Genomic DNA, 25,919 nt, shown 5'->3' with positions numbered 1-25,919 from the left:
GGTGGTGCATTCATTTAAGAAGCTTTCTCTCACGGCCATCTGCACGTTCCCTCTGCCCCTCTCCTACAGGTCCCACCTGCCCCAGTAACTTCCACTACGAGCTCTGTGGGAGCGGCTGCCCTGCCACCTGCCACGGGCTCTCGGCGCCGGACGGCTGCGACGCTCCCTGTGCCGAAGGGTGTTTCTGCGACGCCGGGTTCCTCCTGAGCGGAGACCGGTGCGTCCCCGTCGCGCAGTGCGGCTGTGTGCACCAGGGCAGGTACTACAGGAAGGGAGAGGAGTTCTACTCCAGCGCCTCCTGCCGGGAGCGGTGCCGGTGCCAAGACAACGGGGTCGTCCAGTGTCGGGAGGCCTCCTGTGGAGCCAACGAGCAGTGCAAGGTGGCGGATGGCGTCCGGAAATGCCACCCTGTCGGATCTGCAACGTGTTCTGCTGCCGGAGACCCCCACTACCTCTCCTTCGATGGAGTTGCCTTCGATTTCCAAGGCACCTGCACCTACATCCTGGCCAAGACCTGCGCTGACGCCGGGAACCTGACATCCTTCTCCGTGAAGGTGGAGAACAAGCCCTGGGGCAATGGCAAGGTGTCTGTCACCAAGCTGGTGTCCGTGGAGGTCTACGGGCTCACGCTTACCCTGCTGCAGAACAGGAAGGGGCTCGTCATGGTAAGTCCTGCTCAAGATGTTCCTGCAATGGGGCAGCCCCACTGATGTGGCAATGCAAGGGGCACTTGTCTCCTGGGTCACTCATTAGGAGCGCACAGGCAGGAGGGGTCAGACATTCAGGTTCTGATCCTGACCTTACTGGCACCAGTGCCAGTCTAGAGGCATCCCACTGAAGAAAGCAGAATCGCTCTGGATTTTCTCTGGGACAAGTGAGATCATAATCCAGCCCTCAGCATATTACGCTCAGTGGATGATTGCAGAGTAAGCCCAGGGATCTGAGATCAGAAATGGCCATAATTTCATTGAGTTCAGTGGAGTCACAACAGATTTGCCCAGGTGTCATTGAGACCCTATCTTGTGCCCATAGCCCACCCCAACAACATCCACTGCCCCGGTTCACAGGGAATACTCTGTGTCTTCCAGGTGGACGGGGTGTCCCACAACCTGCCTGTGGTCGTGGCCGATGGGCAGCTCCGAGCGTATCAGCACGGCGGGAACGTCCTTGTGCAAACTGACTTCGGCCTCACCGTGAGCTACGACCTGGTTTACCACGCCAGAGTCACCGTCCCAGGGAACTACCAGGGCCAGACGTGCGGCCTGTGCGGGAACAACAACGGGCGTCGGGACGACGAGTTCCTGCTCCCCGACGGCAGCGCGGCCCCTAACGTGGCAGCCTTTGGTTCCGCCTGGAAAGTCCTGATCCCGGGGGTGGCCTGTGACGACGGATGCGCCGGGAACAGCTGCCCGGTCTGCAAGGAGAAGAAGAAGGAGTTCTTCAAACAGCGCAACTACTGCGGGCTGCTCACGGCCCCCGACGGCCCCTTCGCCTCCTGCCACGGCATGGTCAGCCCCAGCGTGTATTTCAACAACTGCCTGTATGATGTGTGCTTGGGCAACGGGGACTCCCAGGTCCTGTGCCAGAGCATCCACAGCTACGTGACGGCCTGCCAAGAGGCCGGGGCCCCTATCCAGCCCTGGAGGAGCGCCTCCTTCTGCCGTAAGTGCCGCGATGCTGGTGTAGCAGAAGGGCCTATCCCACTCGCTCCCCTCCCGCTGGGGGGCGGGGAGAGCGATTCTAGGTATCTCATTCCAGGCCTCTGGGCTTCTTGAGAGACTCCTTTGGGTGGGAACCAACAAGGTCATATTCCCTTATAAAGGTGACCTGGTCCTCTCGTCCCCGTCAGATTCTCCTCTCCTTCATGTCTGTCCCTCTGAGCCTGAGGTGACACCCGGCCCACTGGACCCTCCTGCCCGGCCCCTGAGCTCCTGGCCCGGGAGGCTTGCCCGGCGCCATGCTCTGGGAGGCAGGGCGGTGAGCTCCTGGGGCAGCGTAGCTGCGGAGCCCGGCCTGACCCGGTCTCTGTGCTGCGCTGTGTGTGGCTGGCTCCAGCCGGGCTGCGCTGTGTGCGGCAGTAGCACCGGCAGCCAGGCAGCGTGGTAAGGGGGCAGGGAGCCGGGGGGTTGGATAGTGGGAGGGGAGTTTGAGGTGGTGGTCGGGGGTCGCAGTGTGGATAGGGGTCGGGGCGGTCAGAAGGCGGGGAACAGGGGGTTTGAATGGGTGCAGGGGTCTCTGGGGGAGGAAGTCATGAAGGAGAGGGGGTTGGATGGGGCGGCAGGAGTCAGTCAGGGACGGGGGATCTGGGGACAGGAAGAAGGGGTGGTTGGATGGGGCAGGAGTCCAGGGTGGGAGGGGGCTGTCAGGGGACCAGAAGCAGGGGGGCGTGGAGAGCGGGTGGCGGCCGGGCCACGCCCCCCTCCCCTAACCAGCCCTCCATACAATTTCCAAAACCCGATGCCGCTCTCAGGCCAAAAAGTTTGCCCGCCCCTGCTCTAAGTTGTGGGCTGAGATCTCTCCAGCCATCAGTTGCTTCTTTCTCTGCCTTAGCTCTGCGCTGCCCGGCCAACAGTCACTACGAGGTGTGCGCCGACCTCTGCACCACCACCTGTGCCAGGATCACCGACGCCAGGAAGTGCCCAGACACCTGCGCCGAAGGCTGCCAGTGTGACGATGGCTTCCTCTTTGATGGCCAGGGCTGCGTGGCTCTGCAGAGCTGTGGGTGCTTCAAGAAGGGGATATATTACCAGGTACCGCCCCCTGCTGGGGTGTTAACTCCTATCCAGTCACGTCCTTCACGCCCTGCTCTCATCAGCCATGTTGGATCAGACCATTGTCGCTTGCCAATGGCAATGCATGAATCTCTGTTGAAAGGCACTAATGGCACAATCCTGGTTCCATGAACCGTGTCTCTGGCAGGGCGGTGGAGTCTAGTGGTTAGAGCAGGGAGCTGGAAGTCAGGACTCCTCGGTTCTCTCCCCAGCTCCGGGAAGGCAGTCGTGCCAAGTGGAGTAGAGCGGCTGCGGACTGGGAGATAAGACACTCGGTTCTAGTCCCAGATATGGCCTCCCTGTAAATGAACATCTCCGCGCTGAAAAACTACCTTTCCCCGGGCTACATTGTGTTCTTTTCCCTTTTTTCAAACAGCCTAATGAGACGGTTCTGACCAACAAGTGCCAGCAAAGCTGCACCTGCACTCCTGCCCAAGGGGTGACCTGCGAAGCCCACAGCTGCACCAGGGATGAAACCTGTCAGATCAGAGATGGAGTCATGCAATGCATCAACAGAGGTGAAAGAGAGTGCAAGAGTTAAACAAGAAGAGAGATGAACGTAGAGATAGAGAGTCCTTAGAGCAGACTCAGTGGAGTCAGGACAGCTGAGGAGCTGGCGCAGAGTAGAGTTTCCATCCTTAGATCTAGGAAGCGAGTGGGGACTAGTGGTTAGAGCAGGGGGGGGTTTGAGCCTGGACTCCTGGGTTCTATTCACAGCTCTGGGAGGGGTGGGGGTAGGTTACATGGTGGGTTCTCTGGGTTGGAGCCGATGGGCTGGGAGGCAGGCTATGTCAAATCAAGTCAGTGATTCTCTCCTGGGCTTTGGACCAGGCACTTGACTGTCAAGAGGTAAAGAAAAGTATCCTCTGGGCCTGCCGCTTTGGTCAAAGGTTGAGGTCCTTACTTGACCTATTTACTTAATCCCTACTCAGGCAGAGCTTTTACAGGAAACCATCTCCCGTTGACTGCTCTCTGGTTGGCCTCTCTTCCGAATGGCTTTGGGTGGGTAACTGGGCCTGTGCTGAACCGAGCTCCCCTGCCCCCCTAGCCCTCACTCTCATGGATTGCTGGGATTTCTCTCCTTTCAGATCCCTGCAAAGTCCTGACATGTCGGGCCAAGGAGACGTGCAAGGTCCAGAACGGCCGTGCGATGTGCGTTCCCAACTTCATTGGAACCTGCTGGGGCTGGGGGGACCCGCACTATCACACCTTCGACGGGCTGAACTTCAACTTCCAGGGCACCTGCACCTACACCCTGGCCAAGTACTGCGGGAGCGACAACACCCTGGTGCCCTTCACCATCGATGAGAAGAGCGACAACAGGGGAGGCAACCAGGCTGTCTCCTACGTGCGCCTGACCAACATCTACGTCTATGGCTACAACATCTCCATCTACAAGAAGGAAGTTGGGAAAATCAGAGTGAGTACAAAAGTGCAAAAATGATTGGAGAGCTTACATTTGGAATAAAAATATCTCCCTATGGGTACATCCATACCCATACACATCTACCTATCCATCCATCCATCCATCCATCCGCATACCCATCTGTCTATATCTCTGTCTCTCCTTCCCCATACATATGCATCCATCTTACCATCCAGGCCAAGACAAATCTGTCAATCCATCGGTCAGGATACACATCTATCCGTCCCTCTGTTTGTCCCCATATAGATCTCTCTTTCTCTCCACCCAGCCCATACACATCAATCCGTTTCTCAATCTATCACCATACACATCTGCTTTTTCTCCATCGATCTATCCAACCATCCCCATACACATCTATCGATCTCTCTGTGCTGGTTGAAGACCAATTTTCTTTCGGAAAATGTCAACATCTCTTTTCTTCCATTCATACAAATGGGCCAGTACTTTTGTTTGTTTCTTTTTCAAGAATTTCTGCTGAATCAGGTCCTTTGTTTTGAAATAGGTATTTTTTTTAAAAAAAAGAAATGATATTTAAAAATTTTAAAATAGAAATTTTTCCAGATTATCAGAAAGAAAATCCCCTTTTTGTGATCTCAAAGTGGCCATGAAAAGAAACAAGATCGAAAATTACAACATTCCAGAAGAGGAACAGAATAAGCGAGAAATGAACCGATTTAAAATTATATGCTCCGGGCCCCTGGGCCCTCCCAATTCACCTGGGCAATCTTGCCTCCATGGACCACATAGGATCCCCCAGTCAGCCTAGGTCCCCCAGAACTCTTGTTCAACCAGTCTCCCCATGTCGCAGGATCCCTCCAGGCCGCACAGGCTAAACAGTTCCTGTCTTCCTTCCACAACTCTCTCGCTCTCTCTTTCTAGCTCTTTGGTTTTGTACTGCCGCCCATCACCATAGGAGCCAACCATCCTCTCCATAACATGTACTGACCAGAGTAAAGTCTCTGCTCCAATCCATGGAGCTTCTGGCTTTTCTCCTCTTTTTGGGGTAGAAAAATCTCCACTTGCAGTAAGATTTTGTGGTGAGTTGGGTGGGTTTCAAGCTGTGAATATCAATGCTTCGTTCTTGTTGGGAAGCTTTATTAAAGGGGAGTCCAGGTCACACTCTGGATTTATCTAATCTGCACTGGGAATTCATTCCACAGCCAGATCCCCTGGACAGAGAACATTTGATCTCTGAGGACTCAAGTGCTTAATTGGGGCTTTCTAATCTTTCTTGTCCCAGAGGAGCAGAACTCTTGGAAGAGGTGAGATGAAAAGAGAAATAACCGTTGGTTCTTTCCTCCTATCTCTAGATCAATGACGTGACCACCAGCTTGCCGGTGACCCTGGAAGACGGTAAAATCAAGCTCTACCAGAGCGGTCTCAGTGCTATCCTGCAGACAGACTTTGGTCTGCAGGTGTCGTATGACTGGAATTGGCACCTGATCATCACCCTCCCCAGCAGCTATTATGGGGCCATGGGCGGCCTTTGTGGGAACTTCAACCAAAAGCGTGGAGATGACATGACGTCACCCAACGGCACCCGAGTCTCTTCCATCGTGGAGTGGGCCAGGAGCTGGAAAGTCAAAGACCGGGACCCCTTCTGCTGGGATGATTGCAAAGGGACATGCCTGACGTGCGATAAGAGCAAGCAGAAGATCTACGGGGGCGATGAATATTGTGGTTTGATCAGCAAAAGACCAGGAGGGCCCTTCAGAGAGTGTCACTCCAAAGTGCGCCCCCAGGACATTTTTGACAGCTGCATCTACGACGTGTGTCTGAACGGGGGAGCCAAGAACATCCTGTGCCAGGCGCTGGAGGCCTATGCCGCCATCTGCAAGAAACAGGGCATCACCGTCTATGACTGGAGGACACCGTCCGGCTGCGGTGAGCTCGGTGGTTTGTTTTTTTTATTGACAAAAGCAGCAATTAGACTAGAGTTACTGTGCTGCTTGAGGAGATGGCCAGTGGGCGGAGTGTCAGGGCAGACACCAGGCCTAGATCCTGCACCTTGGCAACTAGACACCATGGGGATGTGGGCTTGAGAAGCCCCTATAAGAGACTAGCTCGATTGAAATCGATGGACACATGGTTTTCATAGATTGGATTAGATGAGAGAAAGGAAGAGTCTCCAAATATTGTTAGGAGGATGGATTAGATGAATAGGGAGATTAAACAGGTTTAATAGATTGGTAGATGGATTAGATGGATTGGGTGATTAAATAGATTCACTGGAGGATACGTGGATAAAATGGATGGAGAGATTAAATGGGTGTAATAGACGGATAGGTGGGTTCGATGGATAGAGAGATAAAGAGATTTAATGGATGGATAAATGGATTAGGTGCATGGGGAGATAAAGTCAATTAGAGGTAAAGATTGGTCGATTGGATGCTGAGCCAGAGGGATGGCTGGCTAAACTGGGGGGAGGGATAGCTCAGTGGTTTGAGCATTGGCCTACTAAACCCTGGGTTGTGAGTTCAATCCTTGAGGGGGCCATTTCGGGGGCAAAACTTGGGGGATTGGTCCTGCTTTGAGCAGGGGGTTGGATTAGATGACCTCCTGAGGTTCCTTCCAAGCTTGATATTCTATGATTCCATGATTAGGTTCTAGATTAGACAGATATAGATACTCCTGGATGTACACGTCAATTAGACGGAGGCAACGAGAAAGATTTATTACAATCTAATGTAAAGAAAATCTCACTTCCGCACTTCAAAGAAGGGGTGTTCAGCATTGTGTAAGAGGAATGTAAGTGAAGAATAGAAAAGCGGGATGGATTTGGTGGGTGAAGTGGTTGGAAGAGAGGGATGGATCAGAAAGCGATGGAAAGATGGACCCATCCGAAATAGAATCATAGAATCATAGAATATCAGGGTTGGAAGGGACCCCAGAAGGTCATCTAGTCCAACCCCCTGCTCAAAGCAGGACCAATTCCCAGTTAAATCATCCCAGCCAGGGCTTTGTCAAGCCTGACCTTAAAAACCTCTAAGGAAGGAGATTCTACCACCTCCCTAGGTAACGCATTCCAGTGTTTCACCACCCTCTTAGTGAAAAAGTTTTTCCTAATATCCAATCTAAACCTCCCCCACTGCAACTTGAGACCATTACTCCTCGTTCTGTCATCTGCTACCATTGAGAACAGTCTAGAGCCATCCTCTTTGGAACCCCCTTTCAGGTAGTTGAAAGCAGCTATCAAATCCCCCCTCATTCTTCTCTTCTGCAGGCTAAACAATCCCAGCTCCCTCAGCCTCTCCTCATAACTCATGTGTTCCAGTCCCCTAATCATTTTTGTTGCCCTTCGCTGGACTCTCTCCAATTTATCCACATCCTTCTTGAAGTGTGGGGCCCAAAACTGGACACAGTACTCCAGATGAGGCCTCACCAATGTCGAATAGAGGGGAAAGATCACGTCCCTCGATCTGCTCGCTATGCCCCTACTTATACATCCCAAAATGCCATTGGCCTTCTTGGCAACAAGGGCACACTGCTGACTCATATCCAGCTTCTCGTCCACTGTCACCCCTAGGTCCTTTTCTGCAGAACTGCTGCCTAGCCATTCGGTCCCTAGTCTGTAGCTGTGCATTGGGTTCTTCCGTCCTAAGTGCAGGACCCTGCACTTATCCTTATTGAACCTCATCAGATTCCTTTTGGCCCAATCTTCCAATTGGTCTAGGTCCTTCTGTATCCTATCCCTCCCCTCCAGCGTATCTACCACTCCTCCCAGTTTAGTATCATCCGCAAATTTGCTGAGAGTGCAATCCACACCATCCTCCAGATCATTTATGAAGATATTGAATAAAACCGGCCCCAGGACCGACCCTTGGGGCACTCCACTTGATACCGGCTGCCAACTAGACATGGAGCCATTGATCACTACCCGTTGAGCCCGACAATTTAGCCAGCTTTCTACCCACCTTATAGTGCATTCATCCAGCCCATACTTCCTTAACTTGCTGACAAGAATACTGTGGGAGACCGTGTCAAAAGCTTTGCTAAAGTCAAGAAACAATACATCCACTGCTTTCCCTTCATCCACAGAACCAGTAATCTCATCATAAAAGGCGATTAGATTAGTCAGGCATGACCTTCCCTTGGTGAATCCATGCTGGCTGTTCCTGATCACTTTCCTCTCATGCAAGTGCTTCAGGATTGATTCTTTGAGGACCTGCTCCATGATTTTTCCAGGGACTGAGGTGAGGCTGACTGGCCTGTAGTTCCCAGGATCTTCCTTCTTCCCTTTTTTAAAGATTGGCACTACATTAGCCTTTTTCCAGTCATCCGGGACTTCCCCGGTTCGCCACGAGTTTTCAAAGATAATGGCCAGTGGCTCTGCAATCACAGCCGCCAATTCCTTCAGCACTCTCGGATGCAACTCGTCCGGCCCCATGGACTTGTGCACGTCCAGCTTTTCTAAATAGTCCCTAACCGCCTCTATCTCCACAGAGGGCTGGCCATCTCTTCCGCATTTTGTGATGCCCAGCGCAGCAGTCTGGGAGCTGACCTTGTTAGTGAAAATACTAGCTGAATATACGGGGTCCCAACCCAGCAGGATCTCCTGAGTCTTTCCACTTCCGTGGGACGTGTGCTGAGTCTGAGGTCATCTGGTGTGGGCGGGGCTCCAGAGGAGGCCTTGACAAGTGAGGTCTCATCTGCTCTGGGTGCACTTTGCAGATTTTCTTGGATTTTCTATACAAAGAGAGCATTTCCCTGCTCTCCCAGCTAGCAAACTCCTTTGCCCAACGGGGTTGTTCCCTGTGCTGTACTCCAGAGGTGGCCTTAGTGTGGCTGCTTGTACATCGGGCCTGTGATATAGAGCATGCCGATTGCACATTAGAATTTCTCTCTAGCTCTTGCTGCATGTAAGCAGGTGTTTTTAGTTCATTTCCTGTGATGTTAAATCTCCCCCTCTCTGACCCCCTCCCAGTCCTGCCCTGCCCTGAGAACAGCCACTACGAGGCCTGCGGGAACGCCTGCCCGGCCAGCTGCTCCGACCAAACCGCCAACTCCTCCTGCCTGGAGCCCTGCGTGGAGACCTGCCAGTGTGACAACGGTTACGTCCTGAGTGCCGGCCACTGTGTCCCCGTGGAGAGCTGTGGCTGTGACTACAATGGCCGCTACTACAAACCCAACGAGGAGTTCTGGGCCGATGAGAACTGCCTCTCTCGGTGCAGATGTGATCCCAGCTTGGGCATGGTGCTTTGCCAGGAGACCGGCTGCAAGGCCAGCGAGAGATGCGCCGTGATCAACGGGGTCCGTGGCTGCTCCCCAATCAGCTACTCCACCTGCACGGCCTCCGGAGACCCTCACTACACCACCTTCGACGGGAAAAAGTATGATTTCATGGGCACCTGCATCTACCTTCTGGCTGGGGTCTGCTCCGAGGACCCCACGCTCACGCCATTCAACATCAAGGTGGAGAATAACAACCGCGGCAGCAAGGCCGTGTCCTACACCAAAGTGGTGACCTTGGAGGTCTACGGTAGAAACATCACTGTCAGCCAGCAATATCCCCGCAAGATCAAGGTAGGGACGGAGAGCCACAGGACTACAGTCAACAGTGTGCCCTTGTTGCCAAGAAGGCCAATGGCATTTTGGGATGTATAAGTAGGGGCATTGCCAGCAGATAGAGGGATGTGTTCGTTCCCCTCTATTCGATATTGGTGAGGCCTCATCTGGAGTACTAGTGTCCAGTTTTGGGCCCCACACTAGAAGAAGGATGTGGAAAAATTGGAAAACGTCCAGCGGAGGGCAAGAAAAATGATTAGGGGACTGGAACACATGACTTATGAGGAGAGGCTGAGGGAACTGGGATTGTTTAGTCTGCGGAAGAGAAGAATGAGGGGGGATTTGATAGCTGCTTTCAAGTACCTGAAAGGGGGTTCCAAAGAGGATGGATCTAGACTGTTCTCAGTGGTAGCAGATGACAGAATGAGGAGTAATGGTCTCAAGTTGCAGTGAGGGAGGTTTAGGTTGGCTATTAGGAAAAACTTTTTCACTAGGAGTGTTGTGAAACACTGGAATGCGTTACCTCGGGAGGTGGTAGAATCTCCTTCCTTCGAAGATTTTAAGGTCAGGCTTGACAAAGCCCTGGCTGGGATGATTTAGTTGGGGATTGGTCCTGCTTTGAGCAGGGGCTCGGACTAGATGACCTCCTGAGGTCCCTTCCACCCCTGATATTCTGTGATTCTATGACTTCTCGGGGAGCTGGGAGCAGGAACTCTTGCTGTTGATGATACATTACCCATTATTTCTCTCCCCGTTTCAGAAATGAGACCTGCGTCCGTTGCACACTGAGCTGGTGGTGGGTGTGTGGGAAGGAACTGAGTGCCTCTTTGTGAATATATAGGGCAGGATTTTCTCCTCTGCATCAGGGCCGTTTTGCCACTGTAACTGATGTGCATTCAACTGACTCACTCATTTAGCTGGGGATCGGGTCCCATTCCCTCCACAGGAGCTATGCCCCATTCCCACCAGCTGGGGATCTGGCCCCATTGACTCCAGGGGAGTCAACACCCTAAAAGCTTCCTCCACTAAAGTACTTGATCCTGACTTCTGTTGCGCGAAGGCCCTTTCCAGGTATCTGACAGCAGAAAGTTGGGAGTCAACCGCATTTACACTGCCCAAGGGGTATGAGAGAGTCTTAGGGCTGTTTCCAAATAAACTGCTAATGTGGCACAATGGACTTGCCGTAGCTGCGGCGCTTCAGTGAAGAGGCTGCCAATGCCAATGGCAGGAGTTCTCCCATTGGTGTAGGTAAGACACCTTCACAAGAGGCACTCGCTAGGTTGACAGGAGAATTCTCCCGTTGACCTGGCAACGTCTACACCAGGGGTCAGGTCAGTTTAACTGCGTGGGTCAGGGGTGTGGAGTTTTCACACCCCGGAGCGATAGTGATACTGCCCTAATTTACTAGTGTAGAGCAGGCCTTCGTGTAACTGGGAATTCAGACCATCCCCAAGACGTGTGTTCCAGATAGACAGGCTCTTTGTGAACCTGTCCTGCAAAGCTGCTCTCATCGCTAGACCCCACTCCCTGACCAGAGCTGGGGTTAGAACCCAAGAGTCCTAGCTCCCAGCTGCCGCGCTCCAACCACTGCCCTCCCAGAGTTGAGGATAGGAGCCAGGAATCCTGATTCCCATCCCCCTCTGCTGTAACCCACCAGATCTCACTCCTCTCCCGGAACGGGGGATAGAACTCAGGAGTCCTGGCTCCCAGCCTCCCCTGCTCAAAGCTACTAGGCCCCACCCCATTTCTTCCCTTCCCTTCGCCCCCCCTCCCTGAGCCAGGAATAAAACCCAGGAGTCCTGGGTCCCCACCTTCTGCCTGCAGTATTCATTCAAAATTAACCCCTGGCCCTGCCGCGTCTGTTCCAGGTGGACGGAGTCTTTGTGGCCCTGCCTTTCTACCATGAGGAGAAGCTACAGGCTTACGTCAGCGGAGCCCAAGTCCTCATCAAGACCGCCTTCGCGCTGAGGGTGACCTTCGACGGGAGCCTGGTCCGGGTCACTGTGCCCAACACCTACGCCAACGCCCTCTGCGGCCTGTGCGGTGACAACAACCAAACTGCCAGTGACGACCTGACCATGAGAGACGGGAGACGGGCAGCCAACGCCGTCCAGTTCGCAGAGAGCTGGAAGGTGGGGGAGGTCCCGGGCTGCTCAGACAGCTGCACCGGGAAGTGTCTGGTCTGCAGTGAGGCTCAGAGACAACCCTACAAGGGAGATCGGTACTGCGGGGTCATCACCAGAGGGGACGGACCGTTCAGAGAGTGCCACGGAGTCATCGACCCAGCCCCTTTCTTCGACGACTGCGTCTTTGACACCTGCCAGTACAAGGGTCTCCGGGATGCTCTCTGCAGTGCCATCAGCGCCTACGTGACGGCCTGCCAGGCCAGGGGCATCCGGATATGGCAGTGGAGATCAGCCTCATTCTGCAGTGAGTGTCGCCTACTAGAATCTGCTTTAAGGACTGGCTAGTCTCCATGTGCAGCACCCTCTGCAGGGGGCTCAGAAGGGCTCAGCCGTGTGTCTCTGGCCTTACACACCTATCAGCTTGCAGTAGTGTTGCCAACCGTAAAGGTCACCTACTCAGCTTTGCTTTATCTTTGTGCTATAGCAATGTAATCCTGTCTCCTTGCTGGCACCTGTCTCCCAGGGGTTGGAAATACTTTGCCAACACTAGAATCATAGAATCATAGAATCCCGTCAGGGTGCAGGAAAACGGACACCGAAAGAACTAAAGCAAGTAACTCAGAGTCACCCGAGAAGCCAGTGGCAGAAGCCAGTTATCCTGACTCCCAGTCCTCCATCACTAAACATTACACAGCAGCCCACTCCAGAATTTGGGACTCACCTTGCAACACGTCCCCTTGTCTGCAGCTCTTACCACTAGACCAAACGCCCCTCCAAGAGTCAGAAAGAAAACCCCAGAGTCCTGACTCCTTCCCAGCCCTTCTGGGACTAAGCTACTAGATCCTCATCCCTTCCCAGAGCTGGCAATAGAACCCCGAAAACTTGATTACAAGCCCTCCAGCTCTGATTTGCTAGATCCCTTTGACTGCTCACAGCAAGGAATAGAACCCAGGAGCCCTGAGTGCTAATCTCCCCTGCTTTTAACCGCTAGACGCCACTGTCCCCCCAGAGCCAATGACAGAGCTTAGCAGTCCTGGCTCCCAGCCCTCCCTGCTCTAAGCCAGGGAACCCCACTTCCCGCCCTGAACCATGACTAGAACCCAGGAGTTTTGGCTCCCAGTTCCCGCCAACCACACGATTGTAAGTGATACCTGCACATTTTCTTCTGGTGGTGCATTCATTTAAGAAGCTTTCTCTCACGGCCATCTGCACGTTCCCTCTGATCTTCTCCTGCAGGCCCCACCTGCGCCCGTAACTTCCACTACGAGCTCTGTGGGAGCGGCTGCCCTGGCACCTGCCACGGGCTCTCGGCGCCGGACGGCTGTGACGCTCCCTGTGCCGAAGGGTGTTTCTGCGACGCCGGGTTCCTCCTGAGCGGAGACCGGTGTGTCCCCGTCGCGCAGTGCGGCTGTGTGCACCAGGGCAGGTACTACAGGAAGGGAGAGGAGTTCCACGCCAGCGCCTCCTGCCGGGAGCGGTGCCGGTGCCAAGACAATGGGATCGTCCAGTGTCGGGAGGCCTCCTGCGGAGCCAGCGAGCAGTGCAGGGTGGAGAACGGAGTCCTGGGCTGCCACGCCACGGGCTGCGGCAAATGTGTAGCATCTGGTGACCCTCACTATCTGACCTTTGATGGACGGGCCTTTGATTTCCAGGGCACTTGCACTTACAGCTTAGCCAGAGTCTGCAGCAGTGACGCTGGGCTGGCAAACTTTTCTGTGGTGGTAGAAAATGAGAGCTACGGTAATGGCCAAGTGTCAGTGGCACGGATGGTGGTGGTCTCTGTGCATGGTTACACCATCACCATGGAGAGGGGAAGGAAGTGGAAAGTCACGGTAAGTCCCTGTTTGAGATTACTCTCATTGTAGCCTAGAGTGATGTGTGTGTGTATGTGCGTGTGTAACCAGGACACAGCTGCTGAGTCCCCATTAGTGACGGGTGAATTTCCCTCTCATTGGCACAGGTGGACGGGGAGCTCTACACTCTCCCACTGGCTATGGACGATGGGAAACTTCAGATCAACCAGGAGGGGAACAACCTCATTGTCCGATCTGCCTCTGGCCTCCAAGTCCTTTATGACACCTCCTATTATGTCCTAGTCTTCATCCCCAGCTCCTACAAGGGACACGTGTGCGGCTTGTGCGGCAACTTCAACGGCGACAAGAACGACGACTTCCTGCTGCCCGGTGGGAAGAGCGCCCAGAACGCGGATGAGTTTGGGGCCTCCTGGAAGGTGCCCGTTGATGGTGCCACGTGCGCCGATGGCTGTGGTGAGAGGTGCCCGGTCTGCGATGCAGCCAAGACAGCGCCGTACCAGGTCGAGAGCTCCTGTGGGCTGATCAGAGCCACCTCGGGTCCCTTCAGAGACTGTCACTCGCTGGTCAGCCCCGCCGAGTACTTCAACCATTGTCTCTATGACATGTGTGCTGCCAATGGCGTGGGAGACACCCTCTGCCAGAGCCTCCAGGCCTACGTGGCCGCGTGCCAGGCAGCGGGAGGCACAGTCAGAGCCTGGAGAACGGCCTCCTTCTGCCGTAAGTCAACAGAACAATCTACAGCCTGCTCTTATCTTCAGCTGTATTTGCAGTTAGTGATCTGGTGTCACAATCTCTCTGCCCGTCAGATACCTCTGCGAGGGGTCAGTAGCTGGTGGGTTGCATGCTGCAGGGGACAGGGTGGAGCATAGCTGCAGTGCGGTAGCTATGTAGCAGTGGCTACTGTCGTGCAGATATAGGCTCAGTACTCGACAGTCTCCCCTCGAATCAGTGCTGACCCCGGTGCCGCAGAGCAGTGCTAGGAAGGGCTGCCGTGTGAACGATTTAGCAGAAGGCACTCTTCCACGGGAGTCAATGTTTGCCCCCATACTCCATCGCTGGGCGAGAGGGGCCGTGACGTTGGGGGCGGGGGGTACAGCATACCAGTCAGTCTCCAGCGTGCAGTCAGAAAAATGATTCTCCTAGTGGTCAGATGAGCTTTAGACCAGAAAATGGCCCCGGGATGAGATGTTTCACATAAATCTTTTTTTCACCAAAAATGTGTCTTTAGATTGACTGACTGAAACGTTTGGAGAATTTCTGTCAAATTTGCTGAATTCTTATGGTTAAAAAAAGTTCTGGAAAAACTGAAATGATCTGATTTTTTTTTTTTGAAATGACTTTTTAAATTTTACTCTGATTGTTAAAGGTTAAAAGAACCCTGAAAAAGAAAAAGAAATAAAAATCCTTATGTTTCGATTTCAACACAGCCAGAGAACAAACAATGACTATAGGGGAGCGACTCACAGATTGTTTTGTTCAGAGGCTGAGCTGGACAATCCCTCCCAAAAACCTGTGTTGGCAAAAAACACAGTTCTTACTCTCTGGTTGGGTGCAGCAAATCAGATCCACTTTATTATCTCAAGCAATTGCACAGAGGGAGAGAGTGCCCTAGGACACAGGGTTTCCCCCACCTAGGCAGGTCTCTCCCAGATAAACAATTAGAGTAAGTATTTATACCTTTATTACAGACAATAATAAGTAACAACTGCATATTGTTTAGACATATTCCTTCATGATATCTTATTTTTCTTACCATTTCTCTTATAGTCAGCATTCAATTCTTATCTAATACAAGGTCACGACAGCCTCTTTCACAGTTCTTTTCCACTCACTTCGCACTATCCCCGCTTCTACAAATCTCGCGTTATTAAAGCTAAAGATAGCCTGACTCCTGCTCATTTCAGAGGCCTGCATCCAAATTCCCTTTATCTACTTCCACACCTGGGTTGACTGGAACTGAAGCCATTTTTTTTTCTAATGTTTTCTTTTCACTGGAAAACTTGACGAAAAAGAATAATTTTGAATTGACCAAAATATTTTGGGTTGACTTGAAACAATTTTTTGGCCAAGTTTTTCGTTTCAGCTCCACCATTTTGGTATGGCTTTCACGTGAGTGTGTGTGTGTGTGTGTGATTTTGTTTTTAATTGGCCAAATTTGGAGACAAAATTCTGTTTTGAAATGAAAAGTTGGAAAAAAAATCCCATCTTAACTATGAAAAAAACCAACATGCTTTTTCCATCTGAAAATATTCATTGAATTTGACCCAAATGAAAAATGCATTTTTCTGCAGAAATTCTGCCTCACCCAAACATTTTGCCTAGCTCTGTTATTCGCACAGGTCTAATAACTATGCCCATGGTGGAATCAGTTTTTCATCCCTCATTATCCTTTACTTCTCTCTCTCCAGCTTTCACCTGCCCGGCCAACAGCCACTACGAGCTGTGCACTAGATCTTGTGATTTCACCTGCGCTGGCTTGTTCTCCCCTGCCCAGTGCACTGCAAAATGCTTTGAAGGCTGCCAGTGTGAAGCCGGCTACGCATTCAATGGGGAAACGTGCACGTCCATGGAAGGATGCGGCTGCGTGCACGACGGACGCTACATCAAGGTGGGTGCTGGGATATGAGTCGGCTGTCGTCCTGGATGCTGTCATTTTGCATCGGATGCCCTTGTAGGTGTGGGATTGTCCCAGCTTCCCACTGGGAGTCACAGTGACTGTGTGTCTGTGCTCTTCAGTGCAGTGACACCCAAAACCTACAGCTAGGTCCTGCCTTCAGTCACCCATGTGACTTCTGCTGCAGTCAGCGGCATTTGGTTAGATGAGCATCCAGACACCTGCCCTGTGTGATCCATGTACGTGGAAATGAAACTATGCCATGAACTAGGGATTCATCACAGGAAAACCAAGGGATTGGATGGAAAATGGGATACGGAGCCCTTCCCTACTAGAGGGCGCCGGCTCTGATCCGGCCCAGCGTGGGACACTGGCTGGCTTAAAGGGGGTAGGGAATGGGACATACTGCCTTTCCCCTCTAGGGGGCTGCAGGTCTAATCCTGACCCCAGTTAGGGTAAGTGGCTGGCTTGGAGAATGGGGAATGGGATAGAGGTCCTTTCCTGTCTAGAAAGTTCATGAACTTCCATCTTCATCATCATGTTCCATCTTCAGCCCAGTCAGGTTCCTTGCTCCCATTCCTCCTGGTGGGTGGCCATTCCAGAACCTCCGTCCTCCTATGGTTGGCAACTTTTGTCTGATTTCCAGCCTTAATTGAGTCATGTCCCTTTGTCTCTGTTGAAATCACAGGTAAAGAAAGAGTGTTAGCCTGCTGAGTGAACTTGGGCAAGACACTACCCCTCTTTGTGCCTCAGTTTCCCCATCTTAGAACGATACTGATCTCCTTTGTAAAGCACTTTGAGGTGCACTGATGCAAAGAGCTATAGAAGAGCTGGGTGGTATTGTTATTATTACTGCCCATTTCTTATCAAAGGCAACAGTTGCAGGGTAATTGGAGCACTGGGCTAGGAATTAAACTTGGGTTCAGTTCCTGGCTCTGCAATGATCTTGGAGAAATCATGTCACCTCTTTGGCCACAGTTTCCCCTCTCCCCCTTGTAAACTCTTTGGGGTTCTCTGCTCTCCAGTTGAGGTTTGGTCCCCTGGGGGATGTCTTCACTGCAGAGTAAACTCAGGCGCTTCCCTGAATGTTGTCCCTTCCCCTCACCCCTATCCACCCAAACTTCTCAGAAAAGCGAACAGAATGTTAGAAGCCATTAGGAAAGGGATAGATGGTAAGACAGAAAATATAATTATGCCACTATATCAAGTCCTGGTATGCCCACAACTGGAATACTGAGGGCAGTTCTGGTTGCCCCATCTCAAAAAAGATATTAGAATTGAAAAAGGTGCAGTGAAGGGCAACAAAAATGGTTAGTGGGATGGAACAGCTTCTACACAAAGATGAAAAAGACTGAAGCTGTTCGTTTTAGAAAAGAGACGGCTATGGGGGGATGTGATCGAGAGCTATACAAGCCGGAGTGGAGTGGAGAAAGTGACTAGGGAAGTGTTATTTACTCCTTCACGTAACACAAGGACCAGGGTCACCTGATGAAATTACTAGGCAGCAGGTTTAAAACTAACAAAAGGAAGCACTTCACACAACACACAGTCAACCTGTGGAAGTCGTTGCCAGTGGATGCTGTGAAGGCCAAAACTATAACTGGATTCAAAAAAGAGTTAGATAAATTCATGAAGGATAGGGCCATCTGTGGCTATTAGCCAAGATTGTCAGGGTCCCAACCCCATGCTCCGGGTGTCCCTAAACCTCCAACTGCCAGAAGCTGGGAGTGGATGACAGGGGATGGATCACACACTAATTGCCCTGTTCTGTTCATTCTCTCTCAAGCATCTGGCACTGGTCACTGCCAGAGACAGGATATTGGGCTAGGCGGACATTGGTCTGACCCACTATGGCCATTCTGATTTTCTCACCTGGAGTTCAGTGGTTCTTTCAGCCTAGGCTGACTGGCCTAACCGGTGGGTGGGAGCGAGGATGGGGTTGGACCCCCAGTGCTGTTTACACTCAGACTGGTAACAGCCACTTTGCCATGAGGACATAGGCTAAATCACTGATAGCCCTCCTGTGCCCAGAAGGACAGACACCTTCTCCCACAATTCACTGGGGAAGAATTCCTGTGTCATGGATTCACAGGGGCTGGTCTATGCTCCAGCCTGTAACTAGTCCCTTTAGTGTGCTGGGCCCCAAGGACCCACACAGCTCCACAGGGACAGGCTCATGGCCCCATGAGTCCTCAACTGGCGTTCTGGGTACCAGTGATCCCTTGTCTCTCCATGGCTCCCTGCAGCGAGTCCAGCCAAGCTGTATTCCTGTGGGAGTTTTTGTTCCTACCTCTTCAGGGTGCAAAGCCCTCAGTGAGATTTTGCAGTGATACCAGGCCATCTTTTCAAGGTAACAGCTTGTTAGTCCCCTGGCTACAGCATCTGAAAGGCCTTGGGTTAGCCCAGAGAAGCAAAGGTCACGGCAGAGTTCAGACTGGCTAATGCCTGGGCTCCCTTGAGCCATGCTGCTGGAGGAACCATGTTGCTTCCTCTCTTTGTCTCTCTCCCTTTGTCTCCATCTCAGGAGAGAGCCCCTGTGAGCTAAGCTCTGCACCCAGCCACCTGTCACCTTTCCCCTTCATTCTCCTGCTCAGACATTTGCTCTGCTTCATTGCAGCTAAATTCCTGTCTCTTGGTAGTTGGTAAGAGCAGGTGAATGTCCCAGCCTTTGGGGTTTCCATTGTCTCTTCCAGACCCTCTGTTCACATGCCTAGACTTTATTCTATTTGTTATTGACTCTGGCCTCCAACCAGGTGGCTACATGAGTCCAACACCTCACCCCTTCCCTTTACACTCAGTGCACAGCAGTACAAAGCACCGAGGGAAACTGAGACGCATGTAGATCTGATAAAGTATTACCAAAATTCCCAAATTTGGCACACCTAGAGCACACAGGGTGGAGCTCAGCATCGGGGGGACACAGGATCGGGGGGACACTGGGGTAGGGTTTTGTAGTGTGGCTGCTCACTCCTGGTCGAGGTTACCCCAGAGGAAGAAAGATCTCCCAAGATAACTCTGCAGTAAAGACATACCTTTTGGGGCAGGGACTGTGTCTTACTATGTCTATATACAGCACCCAGCACAACTGGACCCTGGTCTCGGTTGGAGCAGGGAGAATCGCTCACTATTTATTTGTACAGCACCTAGCGCAATGGGACGTCAGCATGCTACTGTAATTTAAATAATGAAAGGGAGCTTTGAGTTGATCCCATCCTGGGAATTTTCTCTTGATGCTTTCCTGTGACAAAGTTGTTTGGGAATTTCTCTGCAGGCCGGGGAGAGCATCATCTCCGGTGCTTGTTCCGAGAAGTGCACCTGCCAGGCCTCAGGCGGGCTTGTCTGCGAGCCACACAGCTGCCCCGAAAAGGAGATCTGTGCGCTCCAGGACTGGGTGCGCGGCTGCATAAAGCAGGAAGGCCGGTGCACGCTGCTCCCTGGAGCCCGGCTCACCTCCTTCGACGGCGCTTCTGGAGGAGATCTCCACAGTGGAGCTTACGAGCTGGCCTCTCTCTGCAATGACAGCGCCCCCTCCTGGTTCAGGGTGGTGGTGGATGTCAGGGCATGCAGCGATGGGGCAGTGATGGCTGGGACGACCGCCTACATTTTCTTCCAAGATGCTTTCATAGCTGTGAAAAGGAACAAGGAGACCTGGGTAAGAGGGGGCCGCGTTAGAACAGCCTGAGGCAAAGGGGCAGGAGGCTCATTCAGCTGCCACCAAAATGATGAAAAGTCTAAAAATTACAGTGATGTTGATCCGTAACTGAGGCCGATCTGGGCATCTCAAAGATCAAGTCACTCAGCCTCATGAGCCCCCTGTTGACAGGACATGGTGTACAGGCTGTTGGGGATGACATGAGTTACGGATAAACAATTATTCAGCAGCAAAGACTGAATTAGAATCCAGGAGTCCGGACTTCCCCCTGTTCTAACCCACTAGAGTCCACTCCCCTTCCAGAGCTGGGGAAGCAATCCAGGAATCCTGACTCCCAGCCACCCCTTCACCCCTGTTGTGTCCCACCTCCGATGTTGGAGGAGAGGCAGGGAACTATTTTAGGAAGGGTCTTTGTGACCCAGTAGGGTCCCTGGGAGAGATCCCTCCTTTCACTGGGGCACCTGGCCATTGAGGGAAAGACCACCCCATCCCGGGGAGCCCTGTCCACTGTGGGGAGCGAGATTGCCCCCATGGGAAAGAGGGAGGAATCCGAGGCAGTATCATGATGTCACATTCGGAACTCAGTAACCTGAAGAAGATGTTTGCAGTGTTGCTGTAGGCATGTTGGTCCCAGGATATTAGAGAGACAAGGTGGATGAGGTCATAGAATCATAGAATATCAGGGTTGGAAGGGACCCCAGAAGGTCATCTAGTCCAACCCCCTGCTCGAAGCAGGACCAATTCCCAGTTAAATCATCCCAGCCAGGGCTTTGTCAAGCCTGACCTTAAAAAACTCTAAGGAAGGAGATTCTACCACCTCCCTAGGTAACGCATTCCAGTGTTTCACCACCCTCTTAGTGAAAAAGTTTTTCCTAATATCCAATCTAAACCTCCCCCACTGCAACTTGAGACCATTACTCCTCGTTCTGTCATCTGCTACCATTGAGAACAGTCTAGAGCCATCCTCTTTGGAACCCCCTTTCAGGTAGTTGAAAGCAGCTATCAAATCCCCCCTCATTCTTCTCTTCTGCAGGCTAAACAATCCCAGCTCCCTCAGCCTCTCCTCATAACTCATGTGTTCCAGACCCCTAATCATTTTTGTTGCCCTTCGCTGGACTCTCTCCAATTTATCCACATCCTTCTTGTAGTGTGGGGCCCAAAACTGGACACAGTACTCAAGATGAGGCCTCACCAATGTCGAATAGAGGGGAACGATCACGTCCCTCGATCTGCTCGCTATGCCCCTACTTATACATCCCAAAATGCCATTGGCCTTCTTGGCAACAAGGGCACACTGCTGACTCATATCCAGCTTCTCGTCCACTGTCACCCCTAGGTCCTTTTCCGCAGAACTGCTGCCTAGCCATTCGGTCCCTAGTCTGTAGCTGTGCATTGGGTTCTTCCGTCCTAAGTGCAGGACCCTGCACTTATCCTTATTGAACCTCATCAGATTTCTTTTGGCCCAATCCTCCAATTTGTCTAGGTCCTTCTGTATCCTATCCCTCCCCTCCAGCGTATCTACCACTCCTCCCAGTTTAGTATCATCTGCAAATTTGCTGAGAGTGCAATCTACACCATCCTCCAGATCATTTATGAAGATATTGAACAAAACCGGCCCCAGGACCGACCCCTGGGGCACTCCACTTGACACCGGCTGCCAACTAGACATGGAGCCATTGATCACTACCCGTTGAGCCCGACAATCTAGCCAGCTTTCTACCCACCTTATAGTGCATTCATCCAGCCCATACTTCCTTAACTTGCTGACAGGAATACTGTGGGAGACCGTGTCAAAAGCTTTGCTAAAGTCAAGAAACAATACATCCACTGCTTTCCCTTCATCCACAGAACCAGTAATCTCATCATAAAAGGCGATTAGATTAGGTGATCATTTGTATTGGACCAACATCTGTTGGTGGAAGGAACAAGCTTGCAAGCTACACCATCGTGAAGAAGAACTCTGTGTAGTTTGAAAACTTGTCCCTTCCACCAAGAGTAGTTGGTGCAATAAAAGATATCACCTCACCCACCTTGTGTCTCTCTTAGAATCATAGAATATCAGGGTTGGAAAGGACCTCAGGAGATCATCTAGTCCAATCCCCTGCTCAAAGCAGGACCAATCCCCAATTATTTTTGCTCCAGATCCCTAAATGGCCCCATCAAGGATTGAACTCACAACCCTTGGTTTAGCAGGCCAATGCGCAAACCTCTGAACTATCCCTCCCCCTAGGGTTGTGGTCATTTATTCAAATAAGCGAATTCACCAAATATTCAAATGAGGGAATTAAATCATTTCCATAAAGTCTCTAGAGTTCTTGACTTTTCCCACTAAGAGACACAATTGCTCACAGGTCAATAACACTGAAGGCAGGAGGGACGTTTGCCAATCAAGTTGCCTATGCAAATCAGAGCACCTTCATTGGGTGTTGAGAGAATCGGAACAATTTGCTCTCCAGGGCACTGTTTATTGATTGGCTCCTCCTTCCGTCTTAGTGTTTTCTGCACCTCTCAGTCTAAGTCTATTGCCTTATAATGCAGCCCGAAGACTCTAGTCCCCATTGCCAGTTACTGTGGCCCCTAGACTCTAGATCTTGTTGCCATGTTATGGGGCCGATGGACTGTAGCTCAGTCCCTGCCATTCACCCCCACGTTTCCCAGTTCTCCTCTGGTCTAAGTCTGTGTGTTCCAGGTGAATGGGCGCCCAGTGCCTCTCCCGGCAAAGATCTCCGATGCTGTGTCTGTGCACAAGTCTCAGGGCGGCGTGGCCGTGGTCCAGGCCTCGGGACTGCAGGTTCTGTTCAGTCCCAGTGGAGAGGTGTTGCTGAGAGTCGGCGAGAGCCTGGCTAACAAGCTGTGTGCACCCTGCGGGAACTTCAATGGCAACGTCTCTGATGACCTGCGGCTGCCCAGCGGGGGAGTCGCGGGGAACATCACTGAGGTCATCAATGCCTGGAAGGCCAGAGACTTCTCAGGGTGGTGAGTGGCTCTGCAGATGCCGCCCTTTCCTCTGATCTTTCTTTGATGGACTATAGGTACCTCCCTGGGGAGGAGATTTCTGATAGCAGAGGGCTTCTTAATCTCGCAGACAAAGGCAGAGCAGGTCCCAGGGTCCGAAAGACGATGTTAGAAAGGTTCAGATCAGAAATAAGATGCAACTGTTTCCACAGAGAGAATAATTAACCATTGGAGCACCTCACCCAGGGGTGAGGTAGATTCTCCATCGCTTGCTAGTCTTTATAGCTCAACAGACCAGCCGTCTAAAAGACACACTGCAGTCCAGCCACAAGCTACTGATCATGAAAGCATCCCCTTATACGGCAGCCTAGTGTAGTTCTTTCCACACTGCAGGAAATTCCCTGGCCTGTGTTGACTACATAACCTAATGGTCCCTTCTGGCCTTAAAATCTATGAATTCATTGCAAAGGAATCTTACTGATACCTCTTCCCAGTCCTGAAGGAGGCTGACTCACTCCTCTCCTGTTTTTCTCTTCTAGTGATGTCTAAACAAAATCCTGGCTGCTGAAGCATCTTCCCTCCCTGGAGTGGACCCTGCTGCCATCTTAGCTAGGAATTGCTCATAGTGCCATAACTATAGCCCTCGTGACTTTCTGTGTCCTCTAGGGTATGAAATGAGAAAACGACTTTGTTCTGATTGTCAGTAAAAACAAATAAACCTGCAGATACGATTGTGAAGCAATAAACTGATTTTTGCAAACTTCATCCAGTGATTTTATTATCACAGCCTGTTTCTTTCTATCTTAACGTAATTTTCTGACACAGTGGAAGAGAACAAGACAGTCTTTTTGTTCCATGTCTGTACAGAGCCGAGCACAATGGAGTGATGGTCCATGACAAGGACACCCAGATGCAACCACAGTACAAAGAGGTAATAATAATAATAATGCATTCTGCTAATAAAACTCATGAGTACGGATGAAGTTCAGCCCAAGAGGTAGAAAAATCTGTTTCTCAAATGGAATGTCTTCACTTGTATTCCCCATGGTAGCTGATACGTCTGTGTAAATCAATAAACTTGGGTGCTACATTGGCCTTGGGGAGAAGAAAGACAACAGATGTGCAGGAGTTAACAAGCTGGCTACATCATTGAGGGCAGAGTTAGAGAGGCTTCAGCAAAGAGCTACAAGGATGTCTGAAGAAGAGGGCCAATAGAGCAAGACTTAAAGAGCTCAATCTTCATCAAAGAGAAGGTAAAGAGATTATTTTACCTCTTTATTTGGCACTGATGGAACCACAGATGGAATACTGTCTCCAGTTCTGGTGTCTACAGTTCAGGAAAGATGTTGATAAATTGGAGAGGGTTCAGAAGCGAGATACGAGAATGATTACAGGAATGGAAAACACGCTTTTATAATGAGAGACTCCAGCAGCTGTCTATTTAGTAGAACAAAGAGAAGATTAAAGGGTGACTTGATCCCAGTCCATAAGTACCTACATGGGGAACAAATATTTAATAATGGACTCTTCAATCTGGCAGAGAAAGGTCCAACACAATCCAGTACCACGAAGTTGAAGCTAGACAATTTTATACTGGAAATAGAATCATAGAATATCAGGGTTGGAAGGGACCTCAGGAGGTCACCTAGTCCAACCCCCTGCTCAAAGCAGGACCAATCCCCAACTAAATCATCCCAGCCAGGGCTCTAACAAGCCTGACCTTAAAAACCTCAAAGGAAGGAGATTGCACCACCTCCCTAGGTAACGCATTCCAGTGCTTCACCACCCTCCCAGTGAAAAAGTTTTTCCTAATATCCAACCTAAACCTCCAGCTTAAGGTGTAAATTTTTAACAGTGAGAGTAATTAGCCATTGGAACAATTTATCAAGAGTTACGGTGAATTTTCCATCACTGGTAATTTTTAAATCAAGATTGGATGTTTTTCTAACAGATCTGCTCCAGGAATTATTTTGGGGAAGATCTCTGGGCTGTGTTATAGAGGAGGTCAGACAATATGATCACAATGATGTCTTCTATCCTTGAAAGCTATGAAACTAAAAGATGTCTGGACTAGTGCTTGTAAACTAGAGCAGTGTAAATAATGAATGTTTCAGTTTGCTGGCACTTCAGAGAAATAAAAAAAAATAATTTTGAGTGTTTCTTTCCATTTCTGGTATTTTTAAATATCTGTGTTTGAAGCATGTTTTGAAACAAAAAGTCATTTTAACCCCCAAAATCAAAAATGTTTCATTTAGAAATTGTCAGGGACTCCCAGGTTGTGCCCACTCTTGGCCCCGTGTGGTCCCTGGGGGGAACCCCCTTCAGTGAGACAGCCCATGTCATAAACATACAGATAAGGGTAGCATAAAATTCCTCCTGGGCAGCTGTACTGTATCTTTACCTGTAAGGGTTAAGAAGCCCAAATAACCTGGTTGGCACCTGACCAAAAGGACCAATAAGGAAAGAAAATACTTTCAAATCTTTCAAACCCTTCTCAGGGGTCCACTCTCTCTCAGGGGTTAAGCCTCTCCACCTCCGGGAACCGCACTTCTCTGAGCCTTAGCATGCCTGTTTCGCACCATGGACCCCCTCAGGGAGTCCACTCGCTCTGGACCCCTGGGGCCTCCATTCCCAGAGGGAATGATGCCACCCTGATCTCTAGACCGGAGCGACTCTCAGCCAGTGTAACACAGGAGGGTCTGAACCCAGCACAGGAAACTCTCAGGGCCCTCAGGTCTGGCTTCCCTCAGCACAGCACATCCAAGACTCCCCTGCATCCAGGTGGGCTCTGCCTGCTCTATCTTTCTAGTCCCGAACCCCTCTGCATGCAAACCATTGGAAAAAACAAGGAAAAAAGAAGAAACCCCCCCACTTCGTCACATCTCTCCCCCTTTCAAGTCTGAACTGAGCGGGGTCACTTAGCCTCAAGCTAAAACTGCTATAGAACGGGAGATCCAGGATATGCTAAAGATGGGTGTAATCCGCCCCTCTGGCAAGGCATGGGCATCGCCAGTGGTTCTAGTTCCCAAACCAGATGGGGAGATACGTTTTTGCGT

At 51.2% G+C, this 25,919-nt stretch overlaps 1 protein-coding gene across 1 annotated transcript in view; it reads left to right on the top strand.

Moving 5' to 3' along the window:
* LOC140902933 (uncharacterized) overlaps nt 1-23,412 on the top strand; it is a 125,194-nt gene extending 101,782 nt beyond the window's left edge. Inside the window, exons 72-85 of the mRNA XM_078850397.1 lie at nt 70-665; nt 1,089-1,662; nt 2,551-2,750; nt 3,148-3,289; nt 3,860-4,191; nt 5,508-6,081; nt 9,122-9,720; nt 11,571-12,132; nt 13,065-13,660; nt 13,789-14,359; nt 16,051-16,250; nt 19,528-19,908; nt 22,598-22,884; nt 23,403-23,412. Coding sequence (XP_078706523.1) covers nt 70-665; nt 1,089-1,662; nt 2,551-2,750; nt 3,148-3,289; nt 3,860-4,191; nt 5,508-6,081; nt 9,122-9,720; nt 11,571-12,132; nt 13,065-13,660; nt 13,789-14,359; nt 16,051-16,250; nt 19,528-19,908; nt 22,598-22,884; nt 23,403-23,412 — 5,624 coding nt within the window. The remainder of the gene's footprint in view (nt 1-69; nt 666-1,088; nt 1,663-2,550; nt 2,751-3,147; nt 3,290-3,859; nt 4,192-5,507; nt 6,082-9,121; nt 9,721-11,570; nt 12,133-13,064; nt 13,661-13,788; nt 14,360-16,050; nt 16,251-19,527; nt 19,909-22,597; nt 22,885-23,402) is intronic.
* Nucleotides 23,413-25,919: the final 2,507 nt, after the last annotated feature.

This window comes from Lepidochelys kempii, chromosome 24, assembly GCF_965140285.1.
Source record: "Lepidochelys kempii isolate rLepKem1 chromosome 24, rLepKem1.hap1, whole genome shotgun sequence".
Lineage (NCBI taxonomy): Eukaryota > Metazoa > Chordata > Testudines > Cheloniidae > Lepidochelys > Lepidochelys kempii.
Note: the sequence above shows the minus strand (reverse complement) of the source record. Positions and strands in the feature narration are given on the sequence as shown.